Raw genomic sequence first — 15,000 nt, forward strand, 5'->3', positions numbered from 1 at the left:
TTCTTAGGAGCACATTTTGTTTGTTCTCATCATAGGTTTGATGATGTAGAGGCGATATATCTTTTTACTTCTTTTCCCATATTTTATTTATCGTTGTTTTATTGCCACCGGGGACCTTGTTTGGGTAAGTCTTATTTATTTATTTATTTTTTTCAATATGGTGGCATGCTTTAGTATTTTTATTCTTGATAACTCGAGACGTTTGTAATCATGTCAGGAATGATTACTTACTGTGAAATGGTTAAAGATATTTTATGATGAGGCCACTAATCAAAAGACGTTTCCCACCCACTGTTCTGGCCGGAAGCAATGTAGTAGGACACAGCACCTTCATTGAAGGGTCCGATAACTGAAGATGGTTTGCCCCCGCTGCTTCATAACATGGCGACCTCTCCCCCACATCCATTTCAAGAAATCACAGAACAGGCAAGAATAAGTCCCTCCTGGCCGTGTTAAGTTTCATCCATCTTTCTTCTTTCACGTTTATCTCTTTCCTGTCTCACGTATACTTAGGGTTGCCTATCTCCTTAGTGTTAATCATGACCTCCCTTTATAAACACATTTCTAACAATATTTCCACTGTACTTCGTACTAGGCACTCCGTACCTCCGTACTACTCCATCTGTCGACTCATCTATTCTAGCATTGAGAACCCCAACACCACTATATATTCTTACCAAGTCTCTACATATTAATTTGAGTCAGCCCAAAATGCCTCCCTTTCTTCGCTTTTCTCGCAACCAGGTCCTTATGTTTCATCGTCCATGTTACTCCCAAAGACATTTCTCTCCACTCCTCGCTGTGACCTTTATCATCATTGACCTAAGGCATTGCCACTCCTTCCCTCGCCCCGTCATCACTCCTGACACCCTGCCCTCCTCGCTACGAAACACCAACCCACCCTTCCCTTTCAGTTTAGATTCATTCAACGCTAATACATCCATCTTTCTTGTCACAAACATACCACCAATTTCTTCCCATTTACTCTTATCCGTACCGCATCTACGAACGTGTAATGACTCAATTAAGAGTTCTGGTTGGAGTTCTCACAGACACCCTCATGTCTTAACTTTTTGGAAGAGAAAAGAACAAAGTTGGGGATCACGGTGGTAGCATTTTTCTGTTATCGAAGTGATGAAGAACATGTTCAAGGGTGAGGGAGGGTGAGCAGTAGTACAAAAATAATATTCCTGTATGAGTAGAGATTTTAACTTTAAAGTAGAACACACACACACACACACACACACACACACACACACACACACACACACACACACACACACACACACACACACACACACACACACATACACTTTGTACCTTTTTATCTTTATCTCCCTTGAAGATGTGAATTACACATTTCATGTTTCTTTTTCCTTAGTGGTAACCAATGCGCTCACGCGCACACACACACACACACACACACACACACACACACACACACACACACACACACGTATGTATGTATGTATGCATGTGTGTGTATATACATTTACTCTATGCATTCCTAATTGGTCTTGGTAAATCTCCGATAAGGATAGATACGATGGTTTGGCAAACTGTGAGTATATATACATTCATATATTCTGGCAAGTTTTGATACATAAGTGTACGTCAAATATATGAAAGCTTCTTTCCTCCTTTACATATTTTTGACGCAGATATAATACTTAATTTACCATGTTTTTTTACTTGTTGCAAACATAGGAAAGAATACTCTATCATGCTTATTTATGTATAGCTTTGAAGCCCCTTTTTTTTTAATGGTGAGCCTCCTACTGTGAAGGAAAAATAGCTATTGTATGGATGAAATTCGAAAGGAAATAAGAGGTTATTGCACATGGGACAACTAAGAGGTGGCGGCACACTAGGTTAGCTTGCTACTTGCTTTTGCTACCTCGTTTGAGTAGAAACGAATTTGGTTACAATATTCTAGACTTCCGTGAGAAAATGTCAACAATGTGTCTAACATTCATAGCTCTTGGTTCATCATTTGATCATTGGAAATTTGAAAAACAAAAGATCGTAACCGAAGTAGTTTCTTCTTAAACGAAATAGCAAAAGTAAGTAGCATGCTAGCAACAAATGTCTGGTGTGCCGTCACCAAAGCAAAACCATCAGTATGGTGATAAAATCGATTCCAATACCGTTTCATATTTTCTTCTTTTCTTTCTTTCTTTTTCTTTTTACTTTTTTTTTATCTTTTTTTATTAGAGGCGGATGTATTTGTATGTTTTTGATTTTTTTTTCACTAGGATTTTAATCTATAACAAGAATATGTCGCATAGTGGATTCAAAATTCAAATGATAGGAGGTGAAGTGATTACTGAATAGTGTTTGCATCTATAAATAACAAAAAAGTGAGTGATGGGGTGAAAAGTTGAAGAAGTCTTAGTAGCTCCTCTTCTCCATCCAAGCTCATTTATTAATGTATTAAGTCCGACAATGAATACTAGATTTAATCATTTTTCTCAATATTCTTTTGCCAACTTGGAAAGTGCATTTTATTCGTGGTTATTCCCTCCTGGATGCCGCTTTGGCACGATCAACTTCGATTTTGCCTCTTGAAGACACCAAGGTGCATTATCAGTTTTTTACTGTAAATTTTTGTCGGTCTTTCTTCTCGTACTACTACTACTACTACTACTACTACTACTACTACTACTACTACTACTACTACTACTACTACTACTACTACTACTACTACTACTACTACTACTACTAATATTAATAATAGATAAAGAATAGTGTCAACAATCTCTATTCTCCAGTTTAGATATAGTTATCATCTCGCTTCTCCTTCGCTCCTCCAATATAAGAGATCCCTATCTATCTATGTACCAAGAGAGGTATCCAAAGTCAAAATACATCCACTCACACCCATTTCATTCCCACCCATTCCACTCCCATCCACCACCTTTCCACCCTCCCTCTCATCTTAATTCCTCATGTATGGTAGGTGATCCCTGTTCCGCCCACTGCACTGGTTCAGAAGCAATGCAGCAAGACACAACACGTCCACAGCAAGCCCGCTTCACTTAATCGGTGACCCCCCTCTCCATCCCCTCACGAAGAAAAAATTATTATCATTATTATTATTTTATTTTATTGTATTTATTAGTATGATTTTACTTTATTTTATTTTTCAATCTTTTCTCATGTATCTTGTCATTTAGACCAGGGATCATCTTGGTTGTCTCTTTTTGCATTCTCTGTTTTTCTTATATAATTCTGTGTGTATATATGTGTGTGCGTGTGTGTGTGTGTGTGTGTGTGTGTGTGAGTGACTGAGTCCTTTGGCACGCGGTTAGCCTGAATAAATCTATAAAGGCTTTCATCGTTGGGAGAGGGTTTCCCACGACATATTAATATGTTTTATTTTCTTCATATCAGTGGATCTATCTTGACTGACCATCAAACCATTTTTATTTTGGCTGCTTCCTCTGATTTAAGGAAATTATATGAAGTCAGTTTTAAGGGGTTTTTTTCTGTCTATAATTCCACCATAGTCTCTAACGGGTTTTCGTATATTTCTACATAATTCATTCTTCGTGCCGCTTTACTGCATTGTCCAGCATGACTATTTTTATTTATTTATTTTTTATTTATTGTTTTGTTTATTTACAGTGCCGGATTGACTTATGGGATTTTTCATTTTACTTTTACAGGACCCCCAAGATCTTCTTTGGGACGCGCACTCACAAGCAGATTGCGCAGATCATCAAGGAGCTGAAGAGAACTGCCTACAAGGATGTCAGGTGAGTACTTAGAGTCTAATGCTCTTTGCTGGCTCGTTGTAGAGCAGCGAGCGAGTTTTCCTTCTCCTTGTTGATGGTCCTGCTGTTGTTGTAATTGTTACTGTCGGTAGTGTCGTCGTCGCTTTTTTTTTTTTTTTTTTTTTTTTTCTTTTTTTGTAATTTTTGTCGTCGGTCATATTTTTGTCGTTGTTTTTGTTGTCGTCGTCTGTCTTCAATGGGGCTATCTCTCTCTTTTATGATAAAGGAAGGAAATATTATCTCATCAAAGAAGCCCGTTTTGAAAGTTTGATAACATTTCGCCCAGAATGTAGTTTGTTTTGTCAAAACCTGTATGTTAAAGCCAAAGTGGTTTATCGGATCTTCATGAAAAATGACACAGATGTTTAGATAATTGAATCTACTGTAGATGGTGTGTGTGTGTTTGTATGTGTGTTGTGTATGTGTGTGTTTGCATAAATTTAGGTGTACATAGGTCATATCTTACTTGTCCATTTTATCTATCTTAGATATATTCCTATACACACAGATATATCTGCTGCAGTTGCTGTGTACACAAAAATCATATACACGTGCACATACATGTTCATGTAAGTGAATGTAGGCACATTCGGCGCATCTGCACACACCCACGAGTGGCTGTGTGCATGAACACGCGCACGCACACACACACACATACATACACACACACATACACAATCACACATACATATGATACTTTCTTTGTGTATCTCTAGCGTTCTACCTATCTTTATCAATATTTACTTTAATGCCATTTTAATTTCTTTTTAAATTGACGTTTCTTACATCCTCTAATCGCTCCTGTCTGTCCCCGCACTGGAACTTTTGTCGCACCTACCTTCTCCCTGTCCTCGTCCTATCCACCCTCTTCTTCCAGCCCCTTCCCCACCCTCTCTTTCCCCGTCCGCTTTTCCTTCCCAGCCCCATCTCATCTTTTCCTCGTCTCCACCTTCGTCTCTTTCCATTTTGTCCCATCAGGCCCTATCTCCTCCTCTGCTGGTGCATTCACGATACACATGGCGACGAAGCTGATTCTTTGTAGGCGACTGGAGAGCCCATTACTCGGCGGAGTGGAGGGGACGTGGACCCCCCCTACCGCCTCCCCTCCCCTCCCCTCCCCTCCCCTCCCCTCCCCATCACCCTTTCCATTTCACTTTCCCCTCCATTTCCCCTCCCGCCCCCTCCCCATCACCCTTTCCATTTCACTTTCCCCTTCCTTCCCCCTCCCTCCCCTCTCCCTTCCCCATCGTTCTTTCCATGCGATTCATAGTGCATGTTGAACTCCCGACCAAACCCTCTGGATGACTGACCCAAGACTCCATTGGACTCCATTGGTTTCATTGGACTAGCAGTGCCTCCCTTACCCCTAATCAGAGTGACTGGGTGACGGATCTCAGGCATTCCATCGGATTAATGCATGAAGGACTTCCTGACAGAAAGATTAGTGAGACTTTGCCATTATGAATGGCTTGACGATGCTCCTCTGTTTCCTTGACTGCCGTTCCATGCTTTCAAGGGATAATGTAACCGTTCCTTTTAGTGTTATGGGGACATTGGGATAAAAGTTGTGTAGGTGTTTTGTGTGTTCGTGTGTAAGTGCGTTGTGTGTGTGTGTGTGTGTGTGTGTGTGTGTGTGTGTGTGTGTGTGCGTGTGTGCGTACCAGTGCTTGTCTTAGGGAAGGGGTTGAAAAAGAGGCCCGTGCGTGTTTTGTGTAGGGTGAAGGGGACGGATGGTTTTTGTATACATGTTTGGCAAAGTGCTGGTGTAATATAAGGACAGTGTAGGTATTTGTTTAACTGCTCGTGCGCAGCGAAGCTATAAACTATGTTTTTTTTGCAGGATAATATATGGTGAATTTGATTTTTCATTGTGTACAAGTATAGTGGGAACACCTCTCTCTCCTCTCTCTCTCTCTCTCTCTCTCTCTCTCTCTCTCTCTCTCTCTCTCTCTCTCTCTCTCTCTCTCTCTCTCTTTCTTTCTTTCTTTCGAAGGATTACAAAAGAGGAGCATGCCGACAGGAGACCTTGTGGTCCATAACCAGGTCGGATGCGAAAAAATCACAATAGTGATAAAAAAAAAAAAAAAAAAAAAGATATATATATATATAAATATATGTAATATATATATATATAATATATATATATAATATATATATACAATATATACATATGTGCGTTTAAATAATAATAAATAAAACAAATAGGTGCAGTTAAATAATAACAAACAGGTAAATAGTAAATAATAATAAATGGACAGAGAAATAATATTAATCAAATAAATGATAATAAACAGACAAATACTAGCAAACAAATAATCAAATAATATAAAATAAATGACAAACATTACAGCATCTTGTTTAGGTGCTTATCTAAACGAATCTTAAAGCTTCGAACTGAACTACATTGTACTGCCTCTGCAGGAATTGAATTCCATTCATTAACTATACGGTTGGCGAAGTTTTTTCTACCCACTTCCAAATTTAATCCATTTCATGACAGTTCGAGGCCATTATTTCCCCTCTGATTCTCATTCAGTGTGAGAGTTTTGTCACTTTTGATGTCAATTCCCTTTAGAATCTTAAAGACCCGTATCAAGTCACCTCTCTGAGTCTACGCTGTTTTAGGGAAAATAGATTCTTATGTTTTAGTTGATTTTAGTATGATTTACTTTTGATATTTGGAATCAGTTCTGTGGCTCGCCGTTGTACTTTTTCCAATCTGTCAATGTCTTTAATGAGGTTCAGTGACCATACTAACAAACTAACGATTTATACAGCTTGTTAATGAGAGATGGACTTTTCAAGTCCAAAGATCGCGCCGTCAGTCTTAGAATCTTATTTACTTTCTCAGAGGCTGAAATACAATGCTTAGGTGATTTGAGATCGTTATTGATAATAACGCCGAGATCCTTTTCACTATCCATTTTAGTTAACGAATCTCCAAATAACTTGTAATCGTACTTTTATTTTTATCTATGTGCATAATCTTACATTTATTTGTGTTTATTTTCATTAGCCACTCTTCATACCATTACTGTAGTTTGTCTAAATATTCTTGAATATATAATTGGTTTAAGTGATAATTTGCCATTCCACATAGTTTTGTATCATCAGCAAATTTGGAGACAGATTTCAGTCCGTGGTGTATATCATTTATATATACTATGAATAGAAGTGGCCCAAGAACGAAACCCTGAGGAACTCCACTAGTAACATTTTTCCATCTAGAAATTTTACCATTTAGAATAACTGTTTTCGATCGTTTAACCAATTACTAGTCCAACTTAATAGGCTACCACTTATTCCGTGTGAAACTAATTTAGTAAGTAGTCTTTCGTGGGGGACGGTATCAAAAGCTTTAGCAAAGTCTAGATATATTAAATCTATATCGTTTCTTTTGTCATAATTCGAGATGCCTGTGTTGTAGAATTCGATTAAGTTAGTCAGGCAAGAATGTTTCTGTCTGAATCCATGCTGGCTAGCATTTATCAAACAGTTATTTTCCATCATTTTTCCTACGATTGAAGTCAAGCTTATAGGGCTGTAGTTATTTGGTTTCTTTTTGTCATCTTTTTTTAATATGGTAGTAACGTTAGCTAGCTTCCATTCTATTGGGACATCTCGAAATATGATGGTTTTGTTTAAAATAATTTTTCTCTCTCTCTCTCTCTCTCTCTCTCTCTCTCTCTCTCTCTCTCTCTCTCTCTCTCCTTAATTTATTGTTTGCTGGATTAACATGTCACACTGTATTGAAAGAACGTCCTGGGCTTCACCAATCACTGGAGAAATGGTGTATAGTGAATGTTAGAGACGTATCCAGGGAACATGTTAATTTTGAGTTTATCAGTTTACTATCATCTTGAACAAAAATTTCTATTACAACGTCAACTAGAAAATACACACATTTGTATAGGTTTACAATTTCTTAGTTCATCATTCAGTTTTGCTATGTATGACGGAAAGATGACTTGATATTTGGAGATTTGAAAAATAAAATATTGCAACCGAAGTCGTTTTTGACCCAAACGAACTCTCGATTGTCGGCGCTTGTGAAGACCGTGGAAGTGCAGTTTGATAACCCCTGTAGGGAGATATACCTCCTTAAATACTCCTTGTCGTTAACTTACTTCTCAATAGTAATGACTTTTTATTGTTAAATATGGTAATAGTTCTGTGTATTCACAGTAGTGTGTGTATATTTGAAGCTTCAGCATTCTATGGTGGAATTTTAGCATAGTGCCTAAGTCAACTCATCATCCTTTGCTGGTTATATAGCATTAAGATAGTTTATCACTCAGTATTTGCAATGGGAGGGATGTCAGAACATGAGATATATCAAAACGTGATATAGTAGTTCTCTTAACATGATGTTGAAATGAATATATAACCCTAACGACAATATGTGTATGTGTATATATATATATATATATATATATATATATATATGTGTGTGTGTGTGTGTGTGTATGTATGTATGTATGTATTCTTGACTAGTTTCGCTAAATGTATATATATATATATATATATATACATATATATGTGTGTGTGTGTATGTGTGTGTGTGTGTGTGTGTGTGTGTGTGTGAAGAGGAAAGACTGGTGTCTTAATCAGAGTTTATTCTTGACTAGATTCGCTACAAACTTTCTGAAATTATATATATATATATATATATATATATATATATATTTATATATATACATATATACATTTTTTATCAACCACAATATACTTTAATTCTACGCCATCAGCATTGAAACTCGAGGAGGCCAACATGCAGAAATTGAAACGTGGTACAGCCAAGGACTCGAACCTGCGCTAGCACGTGACAAGTGTTAGTGACTTAACCGATTGCGCTATCAAGGGAGTTTATTCTTGACTAGTTTCGCTACAAACTTTTTCAAATATATATATATATATATATATATATATATATATATATATATATATGTGTGTGTGTGTGTGTGTGTGTGTGTGTGTGTGTTTGTGCGTGCGTTTGTGTCTGTATGATGAAGAAGGATAAGTGAGGATGAAGTCAGTAGAGTCGCATATATCAGTAAAGTACGAGTAGAAATACGTTCAGGTAACGTGGAATATTTCCCCGTGCCAGGTGTTGACAAAGCAAGAATAATTGAGTGGTTTTGCATACAGTGAAGACAGTCGCTCTTGTCTGAACTGCGTCAACATAATGTACTTTTGTTTTGTGATGAAAAAGAAGCGGAAAAAAGAAAGTTCTTGTTTGTGTATATCAAGGCGTCACTTATGGATGGTCTGAGTTCCCGTTGTCTGGGTTGACAGCGAGCAATGCTCTTACAGATTTTTTAACAAGATTGAAAAGATTGTGAGTGGATTTAAGAATCTATACTTCAACGGCTTTACTTGTTTCATGGAGTACGTAAATAGTCTTTTGTCATTTATCTATAAAATGCATATTATGCATATGTGTTTGCGTGTATACATAGTATGTGTGTACGTTATTATGAATATTGCATGTGTGTGTGTGTCCGTGAGTATTACTGTTCTCGTATAAATATTTGTGTGTACTTGCGTGTGTGTTAGTGTGTATCATTAAAGATGACACTGGGTTTTGTTCGTGTCATTGAATTCGCTTCTCTCCTTTGTAAGAGAATAGGACCATGAAGCAATTGAATTGATCAGTAAAAGAAATAGTGCTCTCATCCTTAGATGGATAGAGAAGCAAAAATGTTGTTTTCTCCAAAGCCGAGCGAAATACATACATATATATACGAAAGGCTTTTTTCCCCCTTACAAGGGGGCAACAAAATTTTAGTCCCACGACCATCTAACTGCGGGGCAGGTTTCCCCTAGTTGAATATAGCCAAGAATGAGTTGGGAACAAAACATCGATAAAGCACTGCAGCAGAGAGGAACAGGGGTGGAGGAAGCATAGGAAAATGAGACATCTTGACAGAACAGAATAAAGACGTCTCGTGTATCGCTACTGACAAGTCCAAAACATGCCAGGAGGAGGGTACGAAAGGTACGAAATATTTAATCAAAACTCTGTGGAATTAAAATTTCAGGAGGTGAATATAGGTGCCTAGTGACCGTTTTATTCCGTAGGTGAATAAAGGTGCCTAGTAACAACCAAAATAGGTGTAAGATTGGTAAAAAACCTAGCGAGGGGAACTGTAGTCAAAACCGAGGAATTACTGTGAAATGTGGTCGTGGATTTAGTAATGTAGAGTTTGCCCAACGCCAGCGGAAGAAAATGGGCCTTTCACAATTTGTTGTGTAAATAAGCGGAGTTGCCGGCACCTTCAAACGACTAAAACCCGTTGTTTACATTTCTCCTGGCAGCCAGAATGTTGTTGGCTTAAAAGTAAAAAAAAAAGGGAGGAGCGTTGGTTAGTGAAGATGCAATTTTGCGCTGTAGGAATTATAAAAGGGAGTATTTGTGCGGTTCCCGACTACTGCTCTTGGTGAGTTCGGAAGCTGGCAAAAAGGAGATGTTGACGCCCACTTCGAGATAGAGGTACCTCGTCCCGGATGCGACTTCCTCCTTCATTTTTGCCCGCCTTTTTTTTTCTGTTCTTTTTCTTTAGGAGGCGCTACTGATACTGAGGAGCTCACGCCCAATATTTCTCTGAAGTCTGAATCTCCGTCTCTCTCTCTCTGTGTTTGTTTGTATATATATATATATATATATATATATATAATGTATGTATGTGTATATATGCACACCTGTCATTGTCCCTCTTCTCCTCTCCCCTTCTAAATAACTACTCTTTCTCTGTATCTCTCTCTTTCCAAATATGTATATGTATATATATATATATATATATACTGTATATATATATATATATATATATATATATATATACTGTATATATATATATATATATATATATATATAATATGTGTGTGTGTGTGTGTGTGTTATTGTTTTTCATGACAACCGTTTTCTTTAGCATAATCGGTCCTGTGACGTTTTTACATGCGCTTCCATTTCCTTGCGCACTTTATTTTCGTGGCACCTTCATGTAGCCGAACGCTAAGCTCGTTTGCGCGCAGGCGCCTCCACCTTTTACGTTATGTGTGTTTGCGTCCTGTAGAGAAAATGTGTACCGTAGGGCGTGAGTGTATGTACGGAGAGGGAAAGATTTTTTTTCACATGAACAGTGAAAGAAAAAAATATATAGACCCGTTTGCAAGGTTTGAGGACCCGGGGAAAGGAGTTTGTTTGCTGAGGTGGGTTAGAGGCGGGCGTAAAGAGAGGAGGTGTGATGTAAAGCAAGGGCGAGTGGGGAGAACTGGAGGAAATGAGAGAGATTTTATGGATTGAGAACGGAGGCGATATTGGCATGGGAGAGGATGTGGCGAGGTAAGCAGGGTCCAGCGGTTTTAGTGTGTAGAATACACGTACATGATTATGTTCACATGTACGTAGGCACACATATACATACACAAAGGGTACATTCATGTCTGAGGATCAAATTTGGAATGTATGTATATATACAGTATATATATATATATATATATACATACATATATATATATATATATATATATATGTTGGATACTATGTGCTGAATATCTTGAAATATAAGACTTCCCCAGGTGTTTCTATTGATACTGATGTTGCGGTTCATGTAGTTGACGCTGATTCTGAAGCTGTCAGCTCATGTGTGTGTATATATATATATATATATATATATATATATATATATATATCTATATATATATATGTTGGATACTATGTGCTGAATATCTTGAAAGATAAGACTTCCCCAGTGTTTCTATTGATACTGATGTTGCGGTTCATGTAGTTGACGCTGATTCTGAAGCTGTCAGCTGTGTGTGTATATATATATATATATATATATATATATATATCTTGGGACTGCTGCCGAGCATGGCATTGATTCTGACTGTTCATGTTCCGCCCTCCTCCTCCTCTCCTTCCCTCGCTGTCTCTTTACCTCTTTCTCTCTCTCTCTCTCTCTCTCTCTCTCTCTCTCTCTCTCTCTCCCTTCTTTATTTCTCTCTCTCTCTCTCTCCTCCCCCTCTTTTTCCTTTCCTCTTTCTCCATCTCCCACTCCCTTTTCCCCGGTCTCTCTCTCTCTCTCTCTTTCTCTCTCTCTCCCGTCTTTATTTCTCTCTCTCTCTCTCTCTCCTCCCCCTCTCTTTCCTTTTCTCTTTCTCTCTCTCCCACTCTCTTTTCCCCTGTCTCTCTCTCTCTCTCTCTCTCTCTCTTTTCCTTTGTATGTGCCCTCTTCCCCCTTCTCTCTCCGTCTCTCAACTTCTCTATCTTCCTCTCTCTCCTCCCCCACCTCTTTCTCTCCTCTCCCCACTCTTTTCCTCTCCGTCTCCAACTCTCTCTTCTCCCATCTTTCTTTCTCTCTCTCTCTCTCTCTCTCGTTCCCTTTGTGGGTAACCTCTCATTTTTCGTTTTTTTTTTGTGTTTTTTTTTTCTTCGTGGGATCTTTATTGGTCATACAGAAGCATCTAACTCTGGCGGTATTTCCGTCACTGGTGGTGGCACAGAAGTCGGATGTTCATTAGCCTTTTCCTTGTGTCACGCGCCATGTGTATTTTATTGGCTTTTTCCATTTTTTCTATATATTTCTTTCACTAAATATCCTATATTCAAGAGACTTTCAACGCTTGATGTCTTCAGGCTATTCTATTCATTCGAAGGAGACCCCGATCCCTGTGGAATCTCTCGTAGCACCAGTGGAGTTCGGCAGTCCCTTGGGTGACTGAGCAGCCTTCTTTAGGACCGCTCTGCTCACCTCCATGGCCTGAGGAAGTGGTTAAGCCAAAGTCATAGTCGTCTTCATTAATGAAGGACAAACATTATTATTATAATATCGCCGTAGCCACATGCCAACCTCACCAACACTTTTGCTCCCTCCAACATGGCCTCCCTCTCCTCCAACATGGCCCCCCTCTCCTCCGTTGGCACTCTTATTCACGGCTCGCCTGTGGCCGTGTTGTGTCCTCTCCCGCATCCAACAGTACCATGACTCCCATTCCTTCAACATAGTCACCACAGCACTTATGATTCTCCACCACTTGCATCACCTGTTGCCCCATCATTCCTTACATCAACACAGGCTCTCTCCTCATTTACTGTGGTCTCAAATACCTCAGTCACTCTTTCTGTCTCCAGCAACATAAAAAGTCTTCAATACTTCAGGTGGCATCGCCTCCATTGTCTTCCGCAAAGGCATCAGAATCCCGACATCAGTAAGAGCCCAAATCTTTTCCAACACCGCCAAGGCCTGCTCCAACTCGACATATTTCTTAGTGCTTTATTATAGGATGTCACACCTCCAGCAGTGATAGTATTCCCTGCCCCAGATATTGCCAGTGCCCTCTCCTCCAGTGCTGTCGCCATCCCTTTCCTCAATAATGCACGGTCTTCCATCTCCAACACATAAGAAACCATCGTCGCGTAGTCTCCAGCACCTCACTTTCTTCGTGAGCAGTCCGGGGTCCTTCACCTCCCCGTCTGCAGCGCAAGCGACAACAGTACCGTCTTCAGCAGTGCTGTTAGCTACCGCTGCTTCCTCCAACATTGTGGCATCTCTTAAGGTGTTATTACACTGGACTATTATTCCTTCGATTGTTGGAGCAGATTTCCAGTCCGCAGCTTTCGGGGAGGAATCTGATTTACTGGAGGAAAAATAGTTTTCGTCCAGCATATCAAATGACATTCTATGTATTTTTGTTTAGAAAACAAAATATTTCGCCATAGTGATTTTACGGCGGAAAAAGATCTGGAGGTGAGCGGTACCGCCGATTAATCGGAGGTTGGAGGAAAAATAGCCCAGTGTGATAACTCCCTCCAACAGTCTTTCACCTTCCAGTCCACATCAGGAGAGAGACTTGCCACAACCTCGCTCCCGTCGCCAACACCACGAGTCTATTGCGTTGATAATAAGTGAGTTGATGTAGAGCTAATTTTGATAAAACGTCCCTGTTGTTGGTTTTATATTAATTTTGCAGCAGCACGCCTAAACTTAATTAATATTACCAAACTCTGAATAATAATAAATGTTCGGCGCTTTAGTTTCATTTTATTTTATTTTTTCTATCACCCACCTCACAAACCTCTTTCACTTCACTTTTGAAATTCGTAGAAGTGGAATGTGTTTTCAATATATTGTTGATACCATTTCCGACAATGGAAATACGATGGTGTTCACGTAAAAATTATTTGCGATCTGAAATTATTTTTACGGCCTGAAGTTCGTTGTTGATCGTTTAGTAAACTGTATTATGTTTTATATTTCTTTTACGGTAAGTTTGATAAAGATATAATAGATAAATAGATTGTGTAATGTCGCGCGCGCGTGTACACAAACACATGCACACACACACACACACACACACACACACACACACACACACACACACACACACACTGTAAGAGGCCGGTAGATAAAAGTAGATAAGTAAGGTAGATGTAGGGGTAGGTGGCGAGAATTTCATTTTATGTGTTGGATGTTTATAAAACATAAGCAGCGAAGGAGTTGCATAATCTCGCTCACCGTCTTAAAGTTTATAAACAATCGCTAGGGTACAGATTTTAATGCTGAGGTGACAATATGTAAACTAAGCCATTTCTGCCTTCAATATCGAGATTGCTTGTGTAAGCAGTATTGCTTCAGACGTTGTAACAGTCTGATTGGAGAAGGGTGGAGGAGAAAAAAGCTATTGGTACATGGGAGAAAAGTCACGCCGTAAGGGGAGGCACTTATTTATAAAAGTAAAGATTATTGGATGAATTAGGTAGTGACTTCGGAGCAGAAGTAACTTAGTGAGTGGATTGAGGATCCCAGGCGGGGAGTCCTTGTTGTAAATTCAGAAGCAAAGTGTACTATTAATTGGAAAGAAACGAAGACGAAAAATTACGTTTAATCAAGAAACATTACTAAATTGCTACGAAGATGTGAGGGAAAGTGAATGAAGAAATATAATACCATAGAAGCGAACAGTAAACAGAATTAAACCAATAACTACGGAGAGACACGGGAACTGAAAGTGGCGCGGTCGAAAGTGGTGGCACACATGGAGATAAGAAACACACACGCGCGCGCACGCGCACACACACACACACACACACACACACACACACACACACACACACACACACATATATAATGATATTTATATTTTTGAGAGTCAAATCCTGAATATAATGGTGAAGTGTGTGTGTGTGTGTGTGTGTGTGTGTGTGTGCGTGTGTGTGCGCGTA

The 15,000-nt window shown here is 39.1% G+C and overlaps 1 protein-coding gene across 1 annotated transcript in view; it reads left to right on the forward strand.

Moving 5' to 3' along the window:
- Positions 1-15,000, forward strand: part of LOC143032210 (uncharacterized) — a 458,897-nt gene that overhangs the window by 222,771 nt on the left and 221,126 nt on the right. The window contains exon 6 of the mRNA XM_076196680.1: positions 3,669-3,758. Within this exon, the coding sequence (XP_076052795.1) occupies positions 3,669-3,758 (90 nt within the window). The remainder of the gene's footprint in view (positions 1-3,668; positions 3,759-15,000) is intronic.

The sequence above is a fragment of the Oratosquilla oratoria genome, chromosome 13 (genome assembly GCF_046742065.1).
Source record: "Oratosquilla oratoria isolate Oo_2021 chromosome 13, ASM4674206v1, whole genome shotgun sequence".
Classification (NCBI taxonomy): Eukaryota; Metazoa; Arthropoda; class Malacostraca; order Stomatopoda; family Squillidae; genus Oratosquilla; species Oratosquilla oratoria.